The sequence below is a fragment of the Drosophila yakuba genome, chromosome 3L (genome assembly GCF_016746365.2).
Source record: "Drosophila yakuba strain Tai18E2 chromosome 3L, Prin_Dyak_Tai18E2_2.1, whole genome shotgun sequence".
NCBI lineage: Eukaryota > Metazoa > Arthropoda > Insecta > Diptera > Drosophilidae > Drosophila > Drosophila yakuba.
In genome coordinates, this window is record NC_052529.2 from 13,201,282 (window position 1) to 13,227,508 (window position 26,227).

At 43.8% G+C, this 26,227-nt stretch overlaps 5 protein-coding genes and 3 non-coding genes across 9 annotated transcripts; all 8 read left to right on the forward strand.

Annotated features, from left to right (window-relative positions):
• Positions 1–496: 496 nt before the first annotated feature.
• Positions 497–9,860, forward strand: LOC6533967. The gene is made up of 5 exons (XM_002094629.4): positions 497–953; positions 8,432–8,619; positions 8,711–8,868; positions 8,989–9,172; positions 9,307–9,860. Exons 1-5 carry the CDS (start codon positions 918–920, stop codon positions 9,488–9,490), a joined length of 750 nt encoding a protein of 249 aa, XP_002094665.1. The 5' UTR covers positions 497–917; the 3' UTR covers positions 9,491–9,860.
• Positions 9,861–10,217: 357 nt separating this feature from the next.
• On the forward strand, positions 10,218–14,410 carry LOC6533968 (serine/arginine repetitive matrix protein 1). Its single transcript, XM_002094630.3, has 4 exons — positions 10,218–10,663; positions 10,815–12,070; positions 12,141–12,751; positions 12,816–14,410. The coding sequence occupies exons 1-4, from the start codon at positions 10,652–10,654 to the stop codon at positions 13,817–13,819; spliced, it is 2,883 nt and encodes a 960-aa protein (XP_002094666.1). The 5' UTR covers positions 10,218–10,651; the 3' UTR covers positions 13,820–14,410.
• Positions 14,411–15,153: 743 nt separating this feature from the next.
• On the forward strand, positions 15,154–17,473 carry LOC6533969 (40S ribosomal protein S4). The gene is made up of 6 exons (XM_002094631.3): positions 15,154–15,238; positions 15,383–15,415; positions 15,510–15,768; positions 15,837–15,934; positions 16,744–16,915; positions 17,140–17,473. Exons 2-6 carry the CDS (start codon positions 15,413–15,415, stop codon positions 17,391–17,393), a joined length of 786 nt encoding a protein of 261 aa, XP_002094667.1. The 5' UTR covers positions 15,154–15,238; positions 15,383–15,412; the 3' UTR covers positions 17,394–17,473.
• LOC6533970 lies at positions 16,294–16,436 on the forward strand. Its single transcript, XR_005561388.1, has one exon. It is a non-coding gene; the product is annotated as a small nucleolar RNA psi28S-3327 (small nucleolar RNA).
• Positions 16,493–16,636, forward strand: LOC6533971. Its single transcript, XR_005561387.1, has one exon. It is a non-coding gene; the product is annotated as a small nucleolar RNA psi28S-3327 (small nucleolar RNA).
• On the forward strand, positions 16,942–17,082 carry LOC6533972. The gene has a single exon (XR_005561389.1). It is a non-coding gene; the product is annotated as a small nucleolar RNA psi28S-3327 (small nucleolar RNA).
• A 629-nt stretch (positions 17,474–18,102) lies between the features above and the next one.
• On the forward strand, positions 18,103–20,264 carry LOC6533973 (syntaxin-12). The gene is made up of 3 exons (XM_002094632.4): positions 18,103–18,250; positions 18,577–19,242; positions 19,796–20,264. Exons 2-3 carry the CDS (start codon positions 18,579–18,581, stop codon positions 19,972–19,974), a joined length of 843 nt encoding a protein of 280 aa, XP_002094668.1. The 5' UTR covers positions 18,103–18,250; positions 18,577–18,578; the 3' UTR covers positions 19,975–20,264.
• Positions 20,265–20,553: 289 nt separating this feature from the next.
• Positions 20,554–22,441, forward strand: LOC6533974. 2 transcript variants are annotated; one of them, XM_039373797.2, is made up of 3 exons: positions 20,554–20,736; positions 20,800–21,033; positions 21,106–22,441. In XM_039373797.2, exons 1-2 carry the CDS (start codon positions 20,646–20,648, stop codon positions 21,015–21,017), a joined length of 309 nt encoding a protein of 102 aa, XP_039229731.1. In that variant the 5' UTR covers positions 20,554–20,645; the 3' UTR covers positions 21,018–21,033; positions 21,106–22,441. The 2 variants fall into 2 exon arrangements, with proteins under 2 accessions (XP_039229731.1, XP_002094669.1); XM_002094633.4 differs by lacking the exon at positions 21,106–22,441 and having other exon boundaries at positions 20,555–20,736; positions 20,800–21,090.
• The last annotated feature ends 3,786 nt before the right edge of the window (positions 22,442–26,227 follow it).

Here is a 26,227-nt window from a genome sequence, read left to right on the forward strand (position 1 = left end):
TGATCCTCTTTACATTGCTAACTTAACTAATCGTGTGAGATCTATTTCCAGCAATCAAAAAGAACGTAAAATATTTTGAAAAAATCTTAAGACAGTTTCTTGAAGGCAGCTAAGTCTCGTTGGAGTATATTGCTAGAATGCAGTGGATCCAATCATCTTCAGATAGACTACGATTTGACTATCGCCTTGAAATTCAAAAAGTAAATAAAGTATTGAATGGGTTGTTTGATTTATTGAGCTGTGGCAGCAGAATGAGTTTACTTTTAACCATAATCCTGTCATTTCTGGTCGGGTTTGTGCTGTTCGTGTGCCTCTGCTACAGCCTGATGTTCCTGGCTTGCTTCTGCCTCGATTGTTTCTTGCGAAGCATGCACATGTATCCAGCTCGGCACCCACAATGCCAGCGGGCAACCCGATCCTCTCCAGCCGCAGCAGCAACAGCGGCAGCAGCAGCAGCAGCAACATCTGCAGCAGCAACAGCAGCAGCAGCAGCAACACTTGGCACGACAGCAACAGGTTACGAGTGCGATGTAGCCGAATCCGAAGATCCCATTAGCAGCAGCGAGACACCAAGTGCTTAAGGAATGGTAAACGTTACCTGGGCCGTCAGTTCAGGTTGAGCGCTCGAGTTGGTCGGTTGTTGGACGCGCGTTACCTCCACAAAGAGTTTCCGAACAGGGGCATCCAAGTGAAATCAGCGGCTTGGGCGATACGTACCGTGTGATAGTTTATTCGTTTCGTTTCGTGAAGTGTAGCAGAAGTGTAGTGAAAAGCCAATACGAATCGGACAAGTCGCCGGCAGAAGACACGTTCGACAGAACACCTCAAGTGCCCCAAGTACAGCCAATAAGCCAACAATCAACCAACCAACCAACCAACCATACATTCATCCAACAGGCAACACACGCAGCTACAAAATGGAATACCGGTGCTTAAGTAGAAGTTCTGTCAAAGTAAGTGACCCCAATAAGCACAAAAAATAAAGACACCAAAGCCGTTGCGCCCACAAGGAGTGGCAGCTGCAAGATCTCTTACACGTCTTGGATTTTCTTTTTCATTCTTTCTATATGTTTTTGCCTGAACTTGGCATTGTTCTCGTCTGCAACGTCGTGTTCCTTTTGGAAACCAGTATAGCAGTATAGTATGGCATAAAGAACGCATATAATATGGCTATATACACACATGTGTGTGCATCCCGCAGCCAGGCAACACCTTCGGTGGTCCACTAAGTGCCTGCCTGGAGCGCGGAGTAATGGCATGGGCTGGGTTCCGATGGGATGGCACTCCACTTTGGGTAGCCTTCTCCGGTGCTTCGGTGCTCCGGCGTTTCGCCCACTTCGACCCATTTCTGTGTAGCCCCGATCGATGCCGATGGCATGAATTAGCACCTTTCTTGGACTTTCTTTTTGGCCGGTCTTGACGCATTTTTAATGAATTTACCATGGCCAAATAACTTTTACTAGGCAGCGTTACCCCCCAATTGTGTATCTCTGGGTATACTCGGGCATGCCACTCACGTCTAGGCCCTGCCACTTGAATTGGCAAAAGTTCGTGTTAGAGAGCTCTCGCGGTTATGGTTACATACATTCCAATGATATATGGCCCTCTCGGCAGGTCGAGGAATGCGGCAGGAGATCTGACCCTGCGATTGGACACGGTGTTGTGCGGACTGCAGCTGCATTCCTGTGGGAAAAATACTTTTCTTTTTACTACCACCGCTTGTGAGCCCTAAGATGTAGGGTATGTAGGGTATGAGCCCATAGGGACCAAAGAAACCCCTGTGAACTTGACCGACTTCGGATTCATGAGTATGTTAATCAAGCAGATAGCGAGAAAGCCAAAAGCACGCCCACTCGATCTAATCGCTTAGTGAACGATTTCCCTTGAATGAAGGAGTTTTGGATTTCGATCGTTGGTTTTCTCTGCTTGACCAGCAAATTTAACGATTTAACCCATAGTCCACAGGGAAACAAATCGATCTATCTCTTACTAGCTCTGTTAGCTATTAGAAATGGGTGATGCTTTGTACATTTTACTTAATGAACATGAATTCCCCGTTACGTGTTCATTTAACATATGTTTACGATAACTGGTTCATTCTGCCAGTGAACGCTCAAAATAAACACTGCTTATTTGGGAATAAGAAAAAGTATGTAATCAATGGAAACGAACTGGAATTTGTGAGCAGTGTGGCGATGATTCAAAGCGTCGCCTAAATGCTCGAGTGCCGAGCACGCCGTGGGCAAAAGCGAAATAAAATTTTTATAAAAAGTAGGCTAAATATATTCATACTTTGATTTTTATGGGTTGCGGCCGTCGGAGTCTCTGATTCTGCCCTACAGGTAGAAGATTCCCACTCGAGCGTCTTGTGTTCCGGCATTCGTGGTCGTTTGGTTTAACACGGGGATTCTTAGGTGCCTATAATATATATATATATCTATTTGCGAAACGGAGTTATAAACTGTTAGCCACAACGGCGTTCTGGGTCAAATATTTCCAACATTACAACAGCTTTGTTCTGATTGTAATACCATTGTGTTAATTGCCGACTTGAATGTAGCGCCAAAAGCTAACAGTACTGCGTTGCCTAGAAGATAATGATGCGAATCATCCAGTGAAACTTCTGCCCAGATATGTATGTATCTAGATCCGTGGCATTAAAACCGAGAGCGTAATGAGTAAAAGTGTTGCCCATTGTCATTAAGATACATCGGTTCTAGTTTCGGTCAGCCCGGCCTCATAGTTAGCCCCGTTTCCACGGACGCCATGAATTCCATGGATTCCTCGATTCGGATCCCACCATCTGGACAATGGACGCGGTCCAAAAATGAAAGCGCCGCTGTCGTCGACCAAGTCCCAAGTGCGGGGGAGTGAAACGGAGCGACGATGGCCAAAGGCGCAGTAAGCCAGGTCCATTTTTCCTTTTTTTTTTTTTGCCTTGGTTTTGGTCTTGCTCTTGGTCTTAGTATTGGTATTGGTATTGGTATTGGTCTGGGAAAACGTGATCTGCATAGCGGCTGCTTCTTCGGGGAAAAAAAAACCCATTGAAAGTTTTGTCGCTTCGGGGTTATCACGGCATCGAGCTTTGTTGTCTGTCGCGGAACGAAAAAAAAAAAAGTAATGGAAACACAACATAAAACAACGGTCTAATGCGCAACGGTGCTGGGAAGTAGCAAAAAAAAAAATATAAAAAAAAAATACAGAGTTGCACAGAAACTGTTCTTGAGGCAATGTAATTGATCGATAAATGGTAAAATCAGTTCTGCATAATCGATGAATGATTGATTTTTGTAATATAAGTACTGCAGAAATTCCTCAACCGGCGGATAATCAAATCTTATCCTATGGATGGATAACCGATCACGCATTGAGTCAACACGAACTCGAAGATTGTGTGGTCCAGACCGAGTTTTCGAAAGATTTGAAACCTCGTACATCATTTAGCATCAATTCTTACCTGTTCGTCGACACGCCTCGCCGTTGACAGCTTCTTCCAAACAATAACAATTGGCCTTTGCTTTTCATCGGCTTTTCCTGACCAACTGATCCACAATCGGCGAACAAAGGCCTTTGGGAAATTGTGTCAGTCAAGCGAAGTCAAAGCCAACGGCCAGCACAGTTCTCTCTTTCGATTCGTTTCAATCACAATGCATTATCACTGACATCCATTGAGAATGTGGAACTCCGAGGGAGGGGGAATGCCCGGGGCTATGGGCTACGCTTATCAATAAACCAGTTCCTAGTTTCAACCAGTAACAACATCGCGTGCAACGCCAGCTATCGAAGTCGCAGTCAAAGTCAAAGTGACAGTCACAGTCGCAGGCAAAGTCACAGTCACCGGCGGCTATTTGTTGGCTGTCAATAATCTGTCGACATTGTCATGCTTTCCCAAAACCAATTTTCACCCGTGCAGCTGAGCTGTTAGAATTTTATTTCATTTGTTATTAAACGCCAATGTTTGTTTATGCCAGCGAGTGTGAAAGCGAGATAGGGAGATGGCATGAGAGGGAGATGGCGATGTGGGTCGTTAACCTCGTTATAACGGCACCTGATCCACGAACAGAGCCGCTGCTCTTGACAGTTTTGCCCGTCGCTTTGTCTCTTTTTGCCGTTTGTTGCTGTTGTTGTGGCGTCTCTTTGCCATCGGTTCTTAATAGGTATGGCATGAGTCGTGCATACCTCGTGACACGAAGTGAAATCGCGCTTAATCTTTTAGCAATTGTTAAATTGCAAGGATGGCATATGTTACTTGACAAATATAAATACGAATTTTAAACAGTTTCTTATTTTGTAACCCAACATTTGGTAATTATACCTTATAAATGACTTCGTGTGCTCTATGCTCATCTTCTAGCGTGCGATATAAATCACGCTGCCATCTCTAAGTTCTTCCAAGCCTAGCTTAGTTCGTCTCTTTTCTCTTTTTCTCGCGGGCAAATACAAAGCAGAGCATAGAAAATCGTTGTAGTGCACCCTGTTATTATTGTTGCTTTTGTTATGTAAGCCTAATGACGAGGCAAACTGAAATTGTCATCGGATCGTCAATGGGTTTTTGATTAATGCGTGATTTGCCGATTTCCAAAGCCCAATTATGTTCGAAATTATTTGCATTCGGTACAGTCATGCCGCAATCACTACAATGAACCAAAGACATTAGAATAACAAGATGCGTAACGCCATACGATTTTTTTGCACACGATTTTTTCGTGGTGGCTTTTCAAGTGGCTTTTCGCTCTCTCGAAATTTTATTCAAAAGCCAGAGAGCGGAGAGCTCTAGAGCCACCAGCTCTCTTGTACGCATACAGCGACAGCTGACCACTGTATTGGTGCACACGTATGCACATGCATTGTAAAAATGACAAAATATGCCCTTCATCTTAGAAGTTCTTAGACTTTAAATCTATATTATTTTTTAAAAATTGACACCACTTAAAAACTCTAGTCTTGCATTGCCTTAACATAACAATTATTCAAATTTAACACAGAAATAATAATAGCACAATCTATGTACAAAAAAATTCATAATAATTTTAAAAGATGACTTTATATTAGAATAATTGTCATTAGAGTATTCAGCGTGCGACGTGTGAAAAATATAAGAAGACAATGATTCTTCGGTGCTTATGTCCGCACTTCGTGCTTCAAGAAATCAATTTTGCAATAAACAGATTCCATATTTTTATTTATTTTATAAATAATATTTTACTGTATGAATTATTTTTAAGAAATATTTATATTTTATATGTAATTTCTTTTTTTTTTTTTAAATTCTTTGTTTTAAATTACAGTAGTTTTTAAAATTTACTTTGTATATGTTTTTATTATTTATTATAGTTATTTAGTCAAATTACTAGTATAAAAATTACCAATTTTCAATATTTAAAATGAAAATAAGATTCAGATAAATTATGAATGTTATAAGCATAAAATAGATCTTTTAAAAAAACTTATAAAAGTTTTGCTTTTTAAGCATTGCAAGTGGACTGTTATTGCTAATAGACAAAAAAGTCAAGCTAAACTCAGCATTTTATCTCATAAGTGAAAAAAATATAAACATTCAAATAATTGACGACTTTAAAAATTAAATTATATAATTAAAAAAAGAGGCGATATATAATAAAAAGCAATAGTTAGAAAACTAGCTTAGTTGGGGAACATGGAAATGTTTTAATGTTAAACATTTAAATATTTCAAGTCGACTCGAAGGTCATATAAATATAAGACCCCATTACAATTGTAATGGCCTCCCCGTGGTGTTCCCTGGGTACCGATTATAATATTATTAATTATCAATATAAATATAAATATGTAAACGGTAGCTAATTCGAGCGGCGCTTTTGTCAAACGAATAATTAAAAAAAAGTCTTTCAAACCATAATAGTTACGAATCGAAATTGACCAAAACATTAATTAAATTTGTTTCTTATATCAAAATTGATTTCGGCCCGAAAATCGTCTTCTAGCACAAGCACGCACACATACACACTATCTCCTTTATTGTTTTTACTCACACAAGCCAGTCAATTCTATTTTTAGATTTTTACGCTCTCAATTTTTGGCGAGCGAAAAGAGAGCAATTTCGGCCGTCACCAAAAAAGTGGCTGCATAGTGCAAAACCAATATATGGCCGTTACGCATCTTGTTATTCTAATGTCTTTGAATGAACCCTCCACAGAGCCAGAAAGTCGCCTCATTAGGAGACGACGAAGGCCCAATCAAGAGGGCAATTACCAGGTAGAAATGCGTCTAGTGACAGGTTCAAATGGCAATGGCTTCTCCGGGTCCCAAGTGCTTTAATGTCGAATTAAGAGGGGACAGCGAGCATTTATTAAACGAAATTGCTGAAGACTCATAAAAACGGAAAGTCCGACCAACGAAATGACAATGTCGAGAAAAGCGCGTTTAATGAGCCCCACTCCCCTTTCCATCCCTCCCAGAAGAATTCGACAAAAGACGCGGTGAGAGTGGAAGTGCTTGTGGCCATAGTTGCACCATCAAACTTGAAGACCCGGCTGGTCTGCACGTGTGTAGGCCCCCTATTCCGCTAGCACAGACCCATTAAATTCGTGTAATGAATGGGAAAAGAATTAAATAATAGAATTTCGCTTTCGTTTTTGTTTTCCCACCACCGCAGCGCACACGCAATGACCATTATGGCCCCTTCGTTTTTCTTCAGTCACTTTTTTTTTTTTGTCAAATGTCTAACTGAAAAGAAAGTTGGCTAGCAAACTTACCAAATGTGCGAGCCGAACAAAACAATAATAGCAGAAAGAAAATATTTATATCAATTAAGAAATATTTGCGGTATTCCGCCATTGACATTTGCACAAAGGCTTGAAGAAAAGCAACGATTATCGTACATACGTGCAGCGATTTTCTCGACAGAAAGTCAAATGCAAAAAATTCCAAAAAGAAGTAAGAAAAAAAGCAGAAAAAATGGCAAATTTTGTGCTGCAATTTTAATTCAATCGAAACGGGTTTTTCGGCACGAATCAGGCACTTGATCAGCAGCCAAATCTGCACGGAGAAAGTGAAAGAAAATATCAACATGCGAGCGGATGGATAAAAACCGCAAGAAGTGGCAATAAAAAGTTCAGACCATATTAGAAGTCAGCTTTGCATGCCAAGCCACTGAAAAGTGTCCGTATGTCCGATGTCCGTATGTCTGAATGTGTTACTACAAACATTCCTACTCGATGTGGGTTTTCGTCTGTGTTTTTACTTTCACGTGTGCTGTCCCCCCGCAAGATGATTATTTATGAGCTTAATTAATTTGTTTATGGATTTCGGGGCTAAGCGGGTCAAGCATGTGAAAATAGAAACTTTTCATCGGCCACTCCCCTCCCCCCTTAAAACCACATAAAGAGTAGCCCTTGTAACGCGTAATCGCCATCGTCTGCAGTGGCGTACTTTTAAACCTTTTCCCAGAACTCCGTAGAGTCCCCAGCCAAAAGCAAGTACTAGACGAGTATGTATGTAGCTGGGCCATGGTCAGGGTCGTCGGTTCAACGACAGGCCATAAAACACGTTACAACTCTTACGGAACCCCAGTTCAGTAAGACTAGTTGTACTTTGTGCATGAGGCAGAACTTCTCTCCTCCTAACTTCTCTTACCCGTTATCAGCACGGGCCTAAAGTCATGAGTCCACCAAACACCATAAATATAACATTTCTAAAGTCACTGATATTTCAACTCAAAGCAATATAACATATTGCATATTGCACATAACATATTCAAGAAATATTTTTTAAAGAACAAACCTCTTCTTAAATGCTTAAGTATTATGTTATTGCTACAGAAAAAGGTACAATATTGCTTTAATATAGTTATGCTCCTGTGTTTGTTTCTGTAGACTATTCTCACGCTCTCTCTAGGTGCGCTTCGTTACTATGCGATCATTGGAAATAGCACGATTAAATGAATTATTTGTATTTAATGCAGTCACTTGTATGGAAATTTTAAATTTATCATTTTCTTGCATGTTACTATTTGTTATTTTTAATCTAAATTATTTCGGTATTTTCAGCACATAATTATGTATTTATTTCACATTCGTGGGACAATTTTAGAAAGTACATTCTTTAATCAAAGTGTAATAGAAACCAGCTGTGAAAATAAATAGTAAAAATTTCTATTTCGGATTGAGTCATTATCAGGGGCTTGTCACTCGACTTTAAAATATTTCTTTCTTCCAAGAAGTTTTTATGCTTAAAATTAATGGAAGTCTTCCTGTTTATAAAGAATTTGATGTTGATGTTCCTATTGTATTAAACTTTAAAATACCAACAACTACAAGCATAAAGAAATTCGATGAGGTACTTTAAAGTCTAGCTAACAATAATTGCTCGAATGAGCCACAGCTAGCCGTGTGAATAATCTCTTTTGGCCCGTTTCATAACCCATATCCGTGTCGCTTTGTATCCGTTGCAGCACCTAACGGCTCTCTGCGTCATCAGCATCGCACTCACCTGCGCAAACGCGGCATTGTGGCCAAGTTACAGCAGCGACGATGCGCCCCCCAGCCGCTGCAGCGGTGGGCGTGGCCTGAAGTACCTGTCGGGTGACGCGCTGACGGACTCGCTCGATTGCCTGGGGCCCAATAATGCGCCATATCCAAGGTGAGTCAGCTGGTGATGATCGTTGGCAGTAACTTTCTTTTCTAACGCCCATATGACCACCATATGACCACCCCATTTGGGATCTCTGCAGCGCGGCCGTGGCGCGCACATTCTCCAACTGGAACGGAAACTCGCGACGTGGCCGCCAGAGCAAATTGCCCAGCACACTGGACCCCGCCATAACCACCAGTGCTCTGCTGAGGGCCTACGACGAGGTGAACAACGAGGCCGTCGGAAGCAGTCGCTATGGTAAGTCGGTCACCACCACCATCACCACCGCAGCCTGATTGACCAAACCATCATCGCCTGATTGATTGATTGGTTCATTGATTGATTGATTGATTGACTGACTGATTGATTAATCAACAGGTCGTTCGCTGAAGAATGCCACGCCGGCGCAGCAGTGCAAGAGCGAGACGCCGGCGCGCCTCTGCAAGACGCGCTACAACACCACGGCGCCCATGTACGGAGTGAGTCTGACCTCCGGTCAGCCGGTGACCATCGTCCAGAAGTTCCCCGATCTCCTCCAGCAGGTGGTCTTCGAAGTGTGCGAGTGAGTAACGTTTTAGAGGCCAAAAGTTCGGTCTAAAGAATGAATGTTTAAGATAACATTTAACTAGAACTATGATTGATTTCAAATCTAATTGAAAACTCACTTGTGAAACTCACTTTTGTGACCCATTGCAGATCCTCTGAGTGCGACGTGGTGCGCGGCGAGTGTACGCAAACCTATGTGCCCTACCTGTTCCTGGTCATTCCGCTCGGCCCGGTGACGCTGACTGGCCAGGATTACGTGCTGGTGGAGAGCGGATGCGTGTGCAAGCCCAAGTACTCGACGGGTGCCGCCCAGGAGCCCAACATGATACCGTAGGGGGAAGGAGACGGAGGAGGCGGTAACCACCAGGAACACCAACAGCAACCAAAAGAACTGAGCGAGCTTTGGGTCGGAGCAGATCGGAGCCAAGCCGAGCTGGGCTGAGCTGGCTGGCTGGCTGGCTTAATTAAAAGGAATTATTTTTTGTAGCGAAATCAATTTTGCAATGTTATTTAATGTTTTCCCCCATCTCTCATACTTTCCTTTCATTCCCTCTCAGCTGTATAAAATTGAAATGCAATTTTGCTCGAAAAATAATCAAATCCTAATGTTAAGTCTAAATTTAAACAAAATTGATTAAATGCCTTCGTGCGTTTGTAGTGTGTATTTATTAGAACCCCTAATTACGGCATTCAAAAATGCAAAATAAAAACATTCGTTTCGAAATGTGATTGCAGTTGTTTTATTAAAAATAAGTGGAATAAATATTTATTTTTGGAACCAATAAATATACTAAAACTGCTGTGGTTACGCACATACCGACACTTGACTGGAATTATCAAAAAAAAATTTCAAATATTTTTGTAAAATGAAACTTATAATAATAATAAATAATTTTGTAGTAAATAAAAATTGTTTTTTGTAAGTTTAATAAGAATTTTAAATATAACGGTTGCATTTGAAAAGAAAAAGGCTGCTAGCACCCTGTGGGCGGCGTTGCCAGATGCCCGCCGATTACAAGAGTCGATAGTTCTGCGTTCGTGCCGATTACTCGTGTTTTGGGCCGCTGCTGCCATCACTGGCGCAGACCGTTTTCACGAATATATTTTTTATTTTGCGAAGGTAAAGTGCTGCAAATTAATACGAAAATTGCCATTAAAGTTGTTCGCGACGTCGACAGGTGTACGAGAGTTATAAACGCGCTAACAGAGTGCTAACATAGCGATCAAATCGACCTAAAGGCAGCGCATCTCCCCGGCCATCGCACATACATACACACACACACACACACACACGGCGAAAAGACGCTGCGCGAGTGTGTGTGTGCGCTCCTGTAGACAATCGACTTGCGTGGTGCCGGGTTACATATTTTTATTGGATTTCTGACTCGCCCTCGCTGCGCTAGAAAACAAATGTGCCTGGCCTAAAGACGGGCCACAAATTGGCGGCAGTGCACCGAAATTCCCGCAGGACTCTAATCACGAAAACGCAGCCAAGATGATGTTCACGGTAAGTCAAAAGCGTCGACACCCCCCCGCAAACTAATCGATAAATGCTTTTTCATACATTATTACCCATTCGTTTTTAATTTTCTTCTTGTAATGTCCTGCCAATGTGCTTACTACCCCCTCTCTCTCTACAAAAAAAAAAAAAAATATAGGGCACCAACCAGCAGCAGGACACGCGGTTCAGCGACAAGGAGAAGAAGCTGATGAAGCAAATGAAGTTCGGCGATTGCCTGAACAAGAGGGTGGATATGTCGAAAGTCAAGCTGGACGTACTGCGTCCGTGGATCAGCAAGAAAATCACTGACATCCTGCACATCGAGGACGACGTGGTCGTCGAGTTTGTCTACAATCAGCTGGAGGAAGAAAAGTATCCGTGCCCCAAGAAGATGCAAATAAATATGACGGGCTTCTTGAACGGCCGGAATGCCCGCCAGTTTATGGGCGAGCTTTGGGCCCTGCTGCTCTCCGCTCAGGAAAGCGATTCGGGTATACCGGCAGAGTTTATACAGCAGAAAAAGGACGAGATACTCAAAAGGGAGGAGGAGCAGCGACAGCGCGATCGATCGAGATCACGTTCGCGTTCCCGCTCCCAGCGGGATAGTTCTAGGCGTGATCGCCAGCGTGACCGCTCCAAATCCAAGTCCCGCTCCAGATCTCGATCACTGAAGCCGGCCAACAACAACGGTTCGGTGCCCAGTGCCGCACGAGAAGCGGCCGCCAATGCGGCTGCCAAAATCCGTAAACGCGGCTCCTCCTCGGCCGCACGTCCCGGCTCCAGGGAGCGGAGATCCAGCCGACGACCACGTTCGCGCTCTAATCAGCGTTCCCGCTCCCGCTCGCGAACCTCCGGCAAAAAGACGGGCTCTGTGGAGCCCGCACCCGCCAAGACTGTCAACGGCCGCCATTCGACGGACAAGTCCTCGCCGGTACCGCCGGCCTCCAAGAACAAGTCGCGCTCCCGCTCGCGTTCTCGTTCTCGGTCGCCGCGCAGTCGATCTCGATCGCCCAGCGCCAAGCGTTCACGTTCCCGCAGTTCCTCGCGACGTAGTCGCCGACGAGGACGCTCCAGCAGCATATCGCTGTCGCCGGAGCGCAACCAGGATCACTTTGAGCACCGGCGCAACAAGAACAGTGTGCAGAACAAGCGGCAATATCGCAACAATCGCGGTGACTCGGCTAGTTCTATGGAGCGCGGTAACGATCGAGGCAGGCAGTTTGGCGGTGGTGGAGGTGGTCGTCGAGGTGGCAGACGTTTCTCACCGCGCGGACGCAGTCCCATGCGACAGGATAATGGCGGAGGTGGCGGCGGCGGTGGTGGCAATCGCTTTCAGCGATCCAATTCCCGTCGCAGATCGAGATCCCGGCGACTATCACGCTCGCCCATGCGGTATTCTCGCTCTCCCAGACGGTCAGTAGACTCTACCACATAGTTACCAATACCTTAACTAATTAAATCATATTAACTTCGTTCCGTGCAGCTTCAACAACCGTCGGCGTTCGCCCATGATGAACTTTAGAGGTGGAGGGCGTGGTGGCGGACGTGGCGGTGGACATCGTCAGATGTGGCAGCATCGCGGCGGATCGCCTAACTTCCGCGGTGGCGGGCGCATCCACTGGCAGGCCAGGCACAGTCCTGGCGGCGGTGGACGTGGAGGTGGCGGCGGAATGGGTCGCTTCGACAGACGCCAGTCGCCGCAACAGAATCGCTATAATCGCGACCACCGCCACCAGTCGCCAATGCAGCAGAACCAGCCGTTCCGCAAGCAATTCTCGCCGCATCAGGGACCGGGTCGTCGCTTCTCGTCGCCGCAGCAGCGTCGAAACTCAAGGGATCGTCGCCCGAACTCAAGGGAACGACGCAGCTCACCGGGTGGTGGCGGTCACATGAATCGGTGGGACAACCAGCCGCCTGCCCGAAACCGGCGCTCATCATCGGGTAGCTCGGCAGGTGGACGGCAGCAGCGACAGCGCAGCGCCAGTCCGCCGGAGAAACGAGGTCGCAGCCATAGTCGCAGTCGCAGCCTGAGTCGCCAACGAAGCCGTAGTCGCTCCAGTTCGCGACGCAGTCGCAAACGAGAGAGTCCAGTTGGTAAGTGACAAGCCGATGGTTGACTTAAGAGTGTGTATTCAAGTGTGGATTCGACTTTTTACAGGGCGCTCTTCGGTGGAGTATGCTGGCCCGGCGGTAAACACCATCGATCTGTGTCGCGAGGAGCAGCAGCGCAAAAACAAGCCAGAAACCATCATTGTGTTGGACGAGGGTCCAGCCGTGCGCAGCAGCTACGCCAGTCTGTCCCGCACGCCCTCACCGTTCCTTAAGCCCCACGAGCGTCTAGCCGCAGCCAAGGCAGCTGCTGCTGCGTCGGCGGCGGTACCAAAGAAATCCCGCGATCAGAGCCAGAGCAGCAGTTCGGACAGCAGCGCCGAAAGCGATGAGAGCGAGGAGCAACCGCGTCGTAAGAAGCAAGCACCCAACCAGGAGACTTCCAAGGGCAGGAAGGAGAAGGCGCGGCGCAGCTCGGAGAGCTCAACCAGCAGCGAACAGAGTGACGACGAGGACAACTCCAGTGAGGATGAGAGGCTCAAGAAAAAGCTGCAGCAACAGAAGGGCAAGGAGGTAACGTCTTTAAAAGGAAAGGAGAAGGAGCGTGAGAAGGAAAAGGACAAGCGGCGCTCAGACAAGAAGTCCAAGCGGGGTGCAACGTCCAGCGGCGATGAGGAGTCGACGAGCAGTCGCAAGCGTGGTCACAAGAAGACGCGTCGGGACGAGGCCGGCGACAACAGCGATTCCGAGGACGAGCATGTGCCCAAGAAGAAGCGCAAGAAGGCGAAGAAGGCGGCGGATTCCAGCGACAGTGATTCAGAGGCCTCTTCCAAGCGCAAGAAGCATAAGAAACACAAGAAGCACAGCAAGAAGAGCAAGAAGCATAAGAAGCACAAGCGGAAGAGCAGTGCCGGCAAGTCGCGGGCGGACAGCAGTTCCCAGGGCAGCAGCGATGAGGATGAGCAGCCGCCGTCAAGTGCAGCAAAGCGGAATGGAAACGCAGGCAAGCTGCCCATTCTGCTGCCGGGCGCCTCCGGACCCGGTGTCATCAACGAGGACCTCGAGAAGCAGCTGCGGGAACGGGCCCTCAAATCGATGAAGAAGCTGGACTGAACGAGACATGAGCGACTTTGTGCGTGAATGATTGCCCACTTTACTCCCCCATACTGACCCTCAAATCATCCACTCATCTTGAATCGTGAATCGCTCGCCCTCACAGACAGACGTACGTAGCCAGTAAAATAGAAGTATACATTTAAACCAACTAAACATTCATCAATTGCATACATTGTATTTCTTAAAGTGTATTTCACATACCGTTAAGTTCTTTCGCTTAACAAAAACAGTAGCGATTAAATTAGCGAGCCAACATTAAGCGAATGAATACAATTTGTATTATGTACAAAAAAACGAGAAACTGAATTAACCAACATAACTATTTAGCCCCCAGTGGTTTTAAATTAAATGCATAGATTCCCATATACAAGCATAACAAAAAACATTTAAAACATAAAAACAAAAAAACAAAGCAAGAATACACCTAAACAAGCGTAAATTCGTTTGGCAAATTGTATTGTTGCCGCAGTTTAATTTATAAGTAGGTTTTACAGAATGTAATTAATAATGCCTAAAACGCGAATTGTGTGTCTGAGGGGCATTAACTAAATGAGAAAATAAACAATTGTAAAATTACCAAAAGTCTAACTGATGCTTCGTTCAAATTTCGATTGCTTATGTCTTTTGTAAATCGATTGCTGGCCCCAAATGCAGCCGTGCAAATTCTGGTATTTTTTCTATTGTGCGTCGCTGTACCCAATTTTCAGGGTTTGGTGAGGGTGTTCCGCATGAAGATTTTAATAATTTGGTATTTCAATAAGGGTAGTGTATGTACTATTAATGTATGTAATGTTGAACCAAACTAAATAAAAGGCTAAATATGTAAACGAAATAAAACAGCTGATAGGGATTATTTCATTCAGGACGGTAAATGAAAATGCAAAAGTCGAAGGCGATTGGGACAACCGTAAGGAATCCGAACTGTTCTTGTTAAAAAACTTCAGGGAACACTATAGGTAGATTTTCTATATATTATATTATATTTTGTTGGATATTGATAAGGAAGATGTAGGACAGAGAGGGTAAAAATATTGGGTAATCAGATTAAAATAACTTTAGAAATGGATTATTATTAAGTAACAAGATGTAATTTCGGTTATATATATGCATATGAATGTTATATACTCTATAGGTTGGGGTAACTCCTAGCGAAATCACGCGATTATAGTGTTCCCGATCGGATTTAAAGGATATATATTTCATTTCCATTTATATTATGTCTAAGTTATGCAACAGCTGACAAAAGCTAATTGATACAGCAGCCATTGAATACCCCCAACAAAAAGGCACCCACACAAAAAGCAACCCTGCGCGTTACCCCGAATCTAGTATTTAATCATTTCGCGCCAACTGCCGGCTGGCCACACCGTCCGAAAATCGGCCTTTTCCTTTTCCTGTTGTATTGCCCGACGGACGGTATGTGTATTTTTCTCAGCGAGCCACGTGCTAAATTTTGTCAATGGAAGGCCCGGCAGTGGTCATTTGCGGGGCAGCGAAGCGGCTTTGGCAGTGGCGCCCGAATGCTTGCACAAAACTAACGTTCGATTGTTCTATTTGCAGTGATCGCCCGTTCAATATAGTGAATCAAACATGGTGAGTATCTGTTGGTGGCGAGATATGGTTATGATTGTTTGCTTTTTCGCAATTCGAAACCATGGCTAACGGCTGAAACCCACTTACTTTGCAGGCTCGTGGCCCCAAGAAGCATTTGAAGCGTTTAGCCGCCCCCAAGGCATGGATGTTGGACAAGCTGGGAGGCGTCTTCGCCCCGCGTCCCTCGACCGGTCCACACAAGCTGCGTGAGTCGCTGCCCCTGCTGATCTTCTTGAGAAACCGCTTGAAGTACGCCCTCAACGGCGCCGAGGTCACCAAGATCGTCATGCAGCGCCTGGTTAAGGTCGACGGAAAGGTCCGCACCGACCCCACCTACCCCGCTGGCTACATGGGTGAGTTTTCTGCCAGTGAAAGTGTTTCGAGTGTGCTCCGTACTAATGTGCTTCATTGCCTATTGCAGATATCATCACCCTCGAGAAGACCGGTGAGTTCTTCCGTCTGGTCTACGACGTGAAGGGACGCTTCGTCATCCACCGCATCTCCGCCGAGGAGGCCAAGGTGAGTTGTCTACTCTGCCCAAGATGGTAGCTTCCAGAGGCTCCAGCTTTCCCCCTAAGATGTTATAACACTTGTTAGTTGCATGAGCTAGAACGTGAAATACTCAACTGGAGTGTCAAACTGACAGGGAGTAAACTTACGATCAACGTTCTTCAACGTTTTTTGCACAATATTTAAGTTAAATATCCTAGTTTTGTGCAAGGTATAGAATGAAGCGGCCGTCATATGGCTTAGGTTTTTTTTAATGTTAAACAATCTGCGTGATACATGTACACATAATCTACATGCATATTCTACCTTTTTGGAATACAAGAATTCATTTTTAGGATAAATATTGAGTGTTATCAACATAAATATCAATAAGGGCTTTGTCGAAGACCGTTTTGCGTGTAGAATAGTGCGCCGATTGGTTCAAAACGAAGCCCAAAGCAATTTTTGATACGACGGTCTCTGATTTGACAAATCCCAGTTGATTCAGTAACTTTTACGTGCAATTACAAATGAAATCAAAAAGTATTTAGTATTATTCAGTTATTCAGAATTAATGGGGTAAACTGTTTGTGGGCTTCGTCGAAGACCGATTTGCGCCTGTTGCCATGTGTTTATTGGTTCAAATCGAAGCCCAAAGCAATTTTTGATACGACGGTCTCTGATTCGGCATTTCCACAGTCGTCTTAGTAACTTTTACGTGCAATTACAAAGTAATAAAACGGAATTAATAGTTAAATTTGATAAAACTACAAGTTTAGGTAGAACCTCAGCTAAGCAAAGTCTTGGAATTAACCGACATCTCCTTTGCTCCTTTGCAGTACAAGTTGTGCAAGGTCAAGAAGACCCAGCTGGGAGCCAAGGGAGTTCCTTTCCTGGTCACACACGACGGCCGCACCATCCGCTACCCGGATCCCCTGATCCACGCCAACGACACCGTGCAGGTGGACATTGCCTCTGGCAAGATCACCGACTACATCAAGTTCGATTCCGGTAAGGATCCCATCGTTGATCGCCTTTCATTGGCTGGTTCGAAGACCACAAAACGCTCATCAAAGTTGCGTGGTTCAAAAACAATAAGCCAAAAGCAATTTTTGTCACGACGGTCTCTGATTCGGCACTCCACAGTCGTTCCAGTAACTTTACGTGCAATTACAGTCGCTCAATCTACGTCAATTAGTTTGATCCTAACTAACTGGATGCTTTTTGATTCACAGGCAACCTCTGCATGATCACCGGAGGCAGGAATTTGGGACGTGTCGGCACCGTTGTCAACCGTGAGCGTCACCCCGGATCCTTCGACATTGTGCACATCAAGGACTCGCAGGGCCATGTGTTCGCCACCCGTTTGACCAACGTGTTCATCATCGGCAAGGGCAACAAGCCCTACATCTCCCTGCCCAAGGGCAAGGGTGTCAAGCTGAGCATTGCAGAGGAGCGCGACAAGCGTCTGGCCGCCAAGACCCACTAAGCCGCAGGAGTTTAAGGATTTTTACCTTTTAGCATAACACTCTGTACGTTGAGCTACGGAATTACAAGCCAAGAACGTAACGCATGTGTTTTCTTTAGCAAAGGAAGCGGTATTCAAATTCAGTAGGTAATATTTGTGTTGGCCAACAGTTGTAAGGCGCAAGTGTATGCATTTAATAGTGTAAAAAAATGTGGGACCTGTGTAGCGTGTTTTAAAATTAAGTATGAGTTTATAAAAAGTTTAAAATCTATTCACAATGCTTTAAAACTGGTTTTTAGCTTTTTTTGTTTGTATGATTAGCACGTGAAGCAAGACTATTTTGACATATTTAGAGTATATCCCCAAAACCTAAGCTTATTTTCAGTTTATACCCTCAAAATATAAGCTTTAGATTTCGATGTGGCTTTCTTAAGTTCTATTCAAGACCTTGGCTAAAATTTAAAACTTTCTGTAGGAATAGTAATGGTTTTAAGGTTTTATTTGGATGATTGTGATTTTGTTTACGTTTTCTTAGCATACGAACTTTTGAAGGTAAGTCCTCTAAATATCAGTGTATTTTCTTTTTCCATGCGTAAGAAAACCACTGAAAATATTACTAACAATAGATTTTCGAAAAAAAGGGGTTAATTTATTCGAGGGGTGCATTTTAACCCCACTGTGGTGCGTGGGGGGCTGGAGTTGGCGCCCAAATAATCGATAACCCGCCCCCAGCATCGATAGAACGGCCGACGCAAAAGCTCCGGTCACACTGCTCAGTGGGCTGCTGCTTCTGCTGCAGAGAATTATCATTGTATTTCGTGTGGTGAAAGGCTTTGTGCGCTGACATTGTGCGTCCCCGGATCAGAACTCGCTTTAAAGTAAGTACCAGGCCATCCCGGTGGAGCATTCCTCCGCCGGGCGGAAGCCGTAGAAGAGCCCCCGCCCCCAAAAGCAAATCATATGCGAAGAAGAAAACACGTAAATGCTGCCCACCCATACACCGATGCGCTGCACACACCGATGCACACCGACACACACGCACACTGGCGAACATCATATGTTGATAAGTTGGCGACAACAACAACAATGCATGTGAATCATTTGTAGGGATTTGTCTGTTTGCCTGTTTGCTTGCGAGTGGTATTAAATGTCGGCCTATTTAGCGAGACCCCTGCTTTGAACTGACAGCGATATGAACTTACAGATATGTCCCAGGCCTTGAACAATCCAGGAGGCGGTGGCCCCCATCGGGACTATGGTGCGATGGCCGATTCCACGCCGGAAGTGAGTTTTGCGGCTGCCGGCGGTTCTTCCGGTTTCAGTCCCACGGAATTCATGTCTCTGAGCGAGGACATTGGCCACAACATCACTGCCATCCACAGCAGCACCAAGCAGCTGGAGAAGCAGCTTAAACTGATTGGGACACCAAAGGAGCTGCCCAATTTGCGGGAGAAAGTGCACACCATCAACACCAAGTGCAATGACCGGGTGCAGACCACCAGTCAGGATTTGCAGAGGCTACAGGCCGTTGTGCGGCATGGGGATCGCCAGCAGAAGCTGCAACTGGAAAAGCTCACCAGGGAGTTCCACGGCGTGGTGGAGAAGTACTCCAATCTGCAGCGACGCATCTCGTCGGCCATGAGACAGACGCTTCAGCAGGCCCAGGAGTTCGCCCGAGAGACTGCGGAGGCCAACGACCGTGCCGAGTTCTTGGGGCAACAGCGCTGGGAGCTGGCCCGTCTCCAGCAGGAGCACGACATGCTCGGCGACCGGCAGCGGCAGGTCGAACAAATAGAGTCGGACATCATTGATGTCAACCAGATCATGACCCAGCTGAGTGGACTGGTGCACGACCAGGGGCAGCAGATGGGTGAGTACTCTGCTTATATGTAAGTGGGGCTCAACGACCGCAAATCGAGAAACCGCAAGCGGTAATTAGGGTTCTCACTCTACGATACTCCATGGAGTTCCAGAAGTCGAATAGCGGGCAAATGGAGAAATCCATTGGTGCAACAAAATATTTCAATTTTATCAGTTGCTTGAATGTGAAACATGTGCATGAAATTATAAATCATTGACTTTGCTTCAATAACAATGCACATTTCGAACTGATTGCAATTATTAATAACGAGAACGAGAATTTTCCATATTTTGTTAAAAACCCGTGTCATTTAGCAAGTAATGTGTGCATACCCTTATCATATCGTTTAATGTCGCTTCCTGTTTGTTTAAACAGTAATCAATTATTTCGGGTCTTACAAAAATAAGAAGATACTGATACGTAGGTATTTACTGACTTCTATTACAGGTTTAGATATCGGAATTTTTCACTCTTTGGAATTGCTAGATGTTAGATGTTTGAATTACCAATTTATATTGAACGCGTTCTCGCAATTTTTAAAGCTATCTTAATTTATCCACAGACTTCATCGAGAACAGTATTGAGCAGACGGCCGCCAACGTGGAGGATGGCACCTCGGAACTGGCCAAGGCGTCCAGGAGTCGCCAGAGCTATCGGCGCAAGATTTTAATACTCCTGGTGATCGCTGTGATAATAGGCTTAATCGTAACTGGCGTTATCGTTGCCAAACTGAACAGTTAATTGTTTTATTTGTACGCCCACATTCAAACACACGCAAACATACACAACACACACAACCCACACACACGCATAGATTTTTGTAAAACGATTTTTATAAGAAACAAAATATTCGATCGTTGAGAACTCTGTTTAATCACCAAGTGAGCAAAGACAACAAGAATGTAGAGGAAAAGCGAAAACAAAAAATAAACAAATACCATATTTATAATTATATATATATATATACATAAGTAAATAAGGATACTGAATCCCACTTAACTTGCATATAAACAATATTCAGCGCTTTTAAATGTTAATTATTTCTTGTTGAAAACGATTATCGCGAGCAATTTAGGTTTTGCATTGAAATTTGTAGAATTTTTGTGTTTAGTTTCAAGCAGGCGGAACAGGGATTGCTTAAGCCGAATGCGGTTTTAGTAATCCCTTTTATTATATGTTACAAGTTATAAATAAGTGAGCCAGCAATCGAAAATAAAATAAACCGAACAAACCAATTTTAGTGTTTTGAAAAGTGCGCCAAGTGCTGCCGTGCGAATAGAATAGGTTGGCAGTCCGTTTAAAACGATAGCACGCAATCGATAGACCTATCGGTGAGGGTCAAAACCAAAACAACGTGCTGCGGAGTATAATATTTATATTCTGTTTTCTTGATAAAAATACAATTTGTAAAGATGCCACAGGGAAAATTCAAGAAAGCCAAGCTGCCCGCATCGATACAGAAAAAGAAAAACCAAAAGCAGGCTGCCTTCACCCGCCGTTCAAGTGAGTAGCAACATGTACAAGAATCTGTACCAAAATCTAAGTTTCTGGATTATTACTTTGTAGATGCGCCCATACAGGCGAAAAAGGCCAAGTTCAATGAGACGCAGAAGATCAAGTCCGTCATCTCGAAGTCGGTCAACAAGAGCGTGGAGAGCGAACTGCGATCCCGCGCCCACGAGGGATACATCCAGTTGAGCAAGGCCCAGGAGGCGGTGGCCAAGCACCACGCCTCCCAGGCGAAGGCGGCTGCGGCGGCCAGTACCGCCAAGTCCGCGGAATAGCTTACTCTAGGCCTAAGTACATTGTTGATACCCGGATGACCTGCATATTGTATAGTAAAACCTTTTTAAACTATTTCCACTGTTATAGTATCGATTGCAACTGAAAGGATTCGAATTCCGGCCACTTAACACACTGCGTTGTCCTCTAAAGATTCTCAAACAGGCCTATACATCCCAGTAATAGCTGCGCATTTCAGCTAAAATGCATTGTTGTCTGCAGTCTTGAAATACCTAGTCTATGCTGATCTTAAAGCAACCATTTCTATTGATAATTATCCAATTATTCGATACCAAATCTGTTAGAAGCTATATTAAATACCTTATAAATGTTAGCATAAACTACTTCCAGTTCTGAAAAAGTTGAAAGATGCCTAATGAATTTTCCTGCAATCTTGAATCTTTTTTGAAATATGCTTACAACGATGACATTTTCTTTTAAATTCCGTGCAAATTATACGAATTTTTGAAGTTTTCATTAAGTTTTCTTGTTGTGAGCTTTGACTTTGCCCCAACGCTGTCTCAAGGACTTGTTGACCAAGTACTACAATGCCAACTTTGACGTTCGCCCAATTTATGAGCGGACCTTTGGTGGCAGAACTTTTGCATTCAGCTTCCTACTTATCACAATCAGTTTGTTTAATTATAAAAATAGTTGGCCAACAAAGTTAGTTCCGCTGACATTTATTGGACGATTCGCTGCGGCTCCGTTCGCCCAGAGTTCCGGAATTCCAAAATTCCGTAATTCCGCTCCTTTAACGACAGCTATTCATGACAAACTTTTTTCGCATTGGCAGCTTTGACGAAGTGAAAAGGAAAAAGTGCAACTAACAATTTCTATTTAATTTTCGCAACGTTTCGTTTCGTTTGCTATGCAAATTCTGCCCGCTTTTGAAGCGCTTTTAATTAGCCAGCATCCCGCACTCACATGCAGCCGGAAAAATTCACAGCCAATTGCGTGTATTTGTTTTGTTTTCTTTTTTCCAGCCCCCCGATCCACCCTCTTTTATCAGGCACTTTGATTCCGCGCTTTTTCAATCGCATGCAAATTAGCCACGCCCACCCCCAACCGCCCACTTACCTGAGGAACAGGTGACAGGATCCGCAGGTGCTCGTTAGTCGTTTTTTGGGCGTTTTGCGTTTTTAGTTTAGCACCAGATTGAAAGTGCTTCCAGCATGCAAATGCATTTCTGCACTCAACCAGCAATTTGGGCGGACGGACCTTTTCGGATATGCAGTTTTAGTGCCGGAAAGAAGCAGTTGATATCAGGCATTCGGAACTTTTTGACACCTATCCAAGCACACTCGCTACTTTTTGGGCGTTTTGAATACGTCATGAAGGATGTCGTGCGGGAAGTACTCAAATATCTTTAAGGGAGTACAAATAAATCGATGATATGCAAAGCTTTTCTAATACTTACACAGTAGCCATCTGGATTTTTTATTTGTATAATAATATTTTTTAAAATTTTTAAAAACAAGTTTACAGTGAATATGCAACAATACACTTGTAATGTCTTGTTAGCTGGAATTACCACGAAAGATAAAGAGAAATATAAAGAGTATCCGTGTTGCCAACAACTACCATTAAAAATGCCTAACCTTTTTTGGGCTCTTAGCCCGACGTGCCACTTGATTAGCATTCAATCTCCTCGCACTCACCAATTAGAGAACAAATTGGTAATAGCAGAGACACTTAAACATTTATGTCGATCGATGAGCTTTAAAAAACGAATATCTCTTCAACTTAAAGCCAGCGTTGGAATTCCCTTTTGCCACATCAAAGGGATTGCAGTTGGCCTTTCATTTTATGGCTTATTTAATTGAGCATTGCATTTTGACCGCATTTGGCAGGAATTGATTGATTTGCATTCGCACTCATCCATCCCGACCATTCCGGCCATCCAATCCACCCATCAATCGCCGTGCCCACGGGGCTTAGCTCAGTCCATTTAATTAAAATATTTCGAACAAAAGAAGCGGACACCTTTCACGCATCCCCGCGCGTCCCTCACAAAGGATAAAAAGCAGCGTCCAGTGCGGAAATCACACGGCCCAGCATCCTTTTTGCATTTTCCATCATTTAAATGATGCGTTTCTGTTTGCCCTTGCGTTTGCATTTGCTGGCTGCCTTCAGTCGGTCGGCGACCTATTTGAATAGCGAGCGACGTGTGTCCCACTGTCGGGCATTCCAGGTAGCAGCCAGCAGCACTCCGTGCACTCAAAAAAAATCTAGTGAATTTCGAGAGATTTATAAATTAAAGAAAGGGTTGCGTTGATCGCAATCTATGACCATTATCTCTATTACTATTGAAATAAAATAAAACAAGAGAGAACGCTATAGTCGAGTTCCCCGACTATCTGATACCCGTTACTCAGCTAGTGGAAGGGAGAAGGAGAGTCTTAAAGACAGTTTTTGGCGGTTTGTAGGCGTTATAGTGGGCGTGGCAGAAAGTTTTTTTGGCAAATCGATAGAAATTTACAAGACTAATACAAAAATGAAAAAATATCAAAACATTTTTCAAAAGTGTGGGAGTAGCAGCTTTGGGCGGTTTGTGGGCGTTAGAGTGGGCGTAGCAAAAAGTTTTTTGGCAAATCGATAGAAATTTACAAGACCAATACAAAAATGAAAAAAATTCAAAACATTTTTCAAAAGTGTGGGCGTAGCAGCTTTGGGCGGCTTGTGGGCGTTAGAGTGGGCGTGGCAACATGAATCGACAAACTTGCGCTGCGTCTATGTCCCTGGAGTCTGTATACTTAATCTCAACTTTCTAGCTTTTGTAGTTCCTGAGATCTCGACGTTCATACGGACAGACGGACAGACGGACAGACAGACGGACATGGCCAGATCGACTCGGCTACTGATCCTGATCAAGAATATATATACTTTATATGGTCGGAAACGCTTCCTTCTGCCTGTTACATACTTTTCAACGAATCTAGTATACCCTTTTACTCTACGAGTAACGGGTATAAAAACAAATATATAAATCTTATTCTTACGAACATCTTTAAATCTCTCTAATGTCGTATTTATTTATCTCAAAATCACTTGCAAAAAGTTCTTTAAGCATATAGTAACCACGGTGTGGTTGTGTCATCTTTTTCATTAATTATATGAAGCAAGTGCATATGACAATAACTTCTAGATGGTTGTCCTCTGAATAATACTGCTAATACTCCGCAGAACATGGACCCATTTTTTTCAGAGTGTATGGAGCATGGACCACGGCTACCTGGTCACCTGTCCAGGCTGTCCGCCATCTCATTGTGTGCGAGGCGCGCATGTAAATTTGTCCAACTGCACAGGCAAACACTTGAAAAGCGAGCGACAGAGGCCCACTGTTGCCGGCCACCTGCGGCATTCCACGCCAAACCATGACCATTCAAAAACGACAAAAAAGAAAATAGGAAAAAACAAGAGAACCCATTCCATTCGATTCCGTTTTCATTATCTTTTTGTTTTTGCATACAATCGAACGCTTTGGTTCCTGGTTTGAGGTCCATATCCTTTCTATCCGACGCGCGATTTCTGATTTATATGATGAATGACAATGAGCTGGGTTTTGCCTATTATTTCGTTTCGGGTATTAAGTTTTCCATTTTTTTTTTGCTTTTTACACTTCGTATAGGGGGATTATATTTGAAAATAGAAGTGCTGAGATTAGAGCAAATTTCGGGAATTTCTTAATCCAGGGATTGGTCTCCATGATTTTTTGTTTTATTAATTTAAATTTACTGAAATTCATTTGCTTCGCCAAATGATTTCATTCAGATTCGTCTCTTCTATTTTCGATATCATTCCTACTAATTTCCAACACATTCCTGTTTTCCCTCGCTACCCCAAACGCATTATTAATGAACAACTTCGATACCTTTACTAAATTATACACCTTTGCCCCTGAGAGAACCCAAAAGAAAAGAAAAGAAAATTCACCTGTCCACACGGATTTCTAACTTTTAATACATAAATTAAGGCTCAAAGCCGAAATGCGATGGAAAAGAAACAGAAAGACAAAGCAATCCATGGCATTGAAACGATAAAGACCCGCTTGGGTCATTGAGATATTCCACCTGCAGTTGCATCGCATCGCATACTCGTATATGCCCAGTTCCAGATCAACAACATATAATAATCCCATCAGCATTTTCGGATACGCTTTGCAAATGAATTGTAGAGCGGCATTCCCGATTCCCAACCAAACCGGACCGGACCGCGAGCGTGGATAATAATAATGTGGAACCGAAAATGAGCCCTGGATCCCTGGATCCCTGGACTACTGACCACTGACGACTGGCGACTGGCGATTGTCGACTGTTCGGCGAAGGTTCTGCATTTGCACCTGCATCGGATCGGAACTTTGATGGCTAATGGCGTGGCTTATAATTAAAGTGGACTTGTGGATACAACTTGATATCCTCGTCTTTGTGCTCCATAAAGCATATGAGCGCGCCAAGATTACACAATGGTTGCGTTATTAAATTACTTACATTTGCATTTTAAAAGCGGAGCGGTGAGAATTTCTTCGTTAGGAACTTCAGTTTCGTCGGAATTAGATCCACTCTTTGTCTGGGTTATCTATAATGTGTTTTTGTGGTAATACCTATGCCTATCTGGTAGTAAAATGCCACTCTTTTAGTCCATGGCCTTATTATTTCGGCAATGACTTTGTAAGAATTTAATTAAAAGGTAGGTTGTTATGATGAGATATTTACTGAGCTCTGCTCAACGAACCAAATCTGAGATAGTTTTTTAATTTAAACAAAATTGATAAGAAATAACCCCTAAATGTAGCAATGTTAAGTATTTTCGGTTGGTTAAATTGTAATTGAATTAAATTCCACCTATCCAAACTTTTTGCAGAAAATGTTGAGCGCATTTATTATTTAGTTAACATTTCCCAAATCATTTCCCCTGAACATTATTTGCACAACTTAATTATTAAAGCACCGGGTAGCATTTCACTTCCGCTTTCTGCAAATAAAAAACAAATATTCGTCGAAAAAAGCAAAGGCTGAAAACCCGAAACAAGAAGAAAAGACAGCAAGGAAAAGCGAAGGAAAAAAAATCAGTTGTCAAAAGGCGGAGCCAAAAGCGGATGTAAATGTGCCCAGCTGCATGCCAAAAACTGCAATTGTCATCAATACGAGCCAGAGATTCAGGATGCAGAACTCAGGATTCGGGGCGGCACACAAAGCCAATCCATAAAACA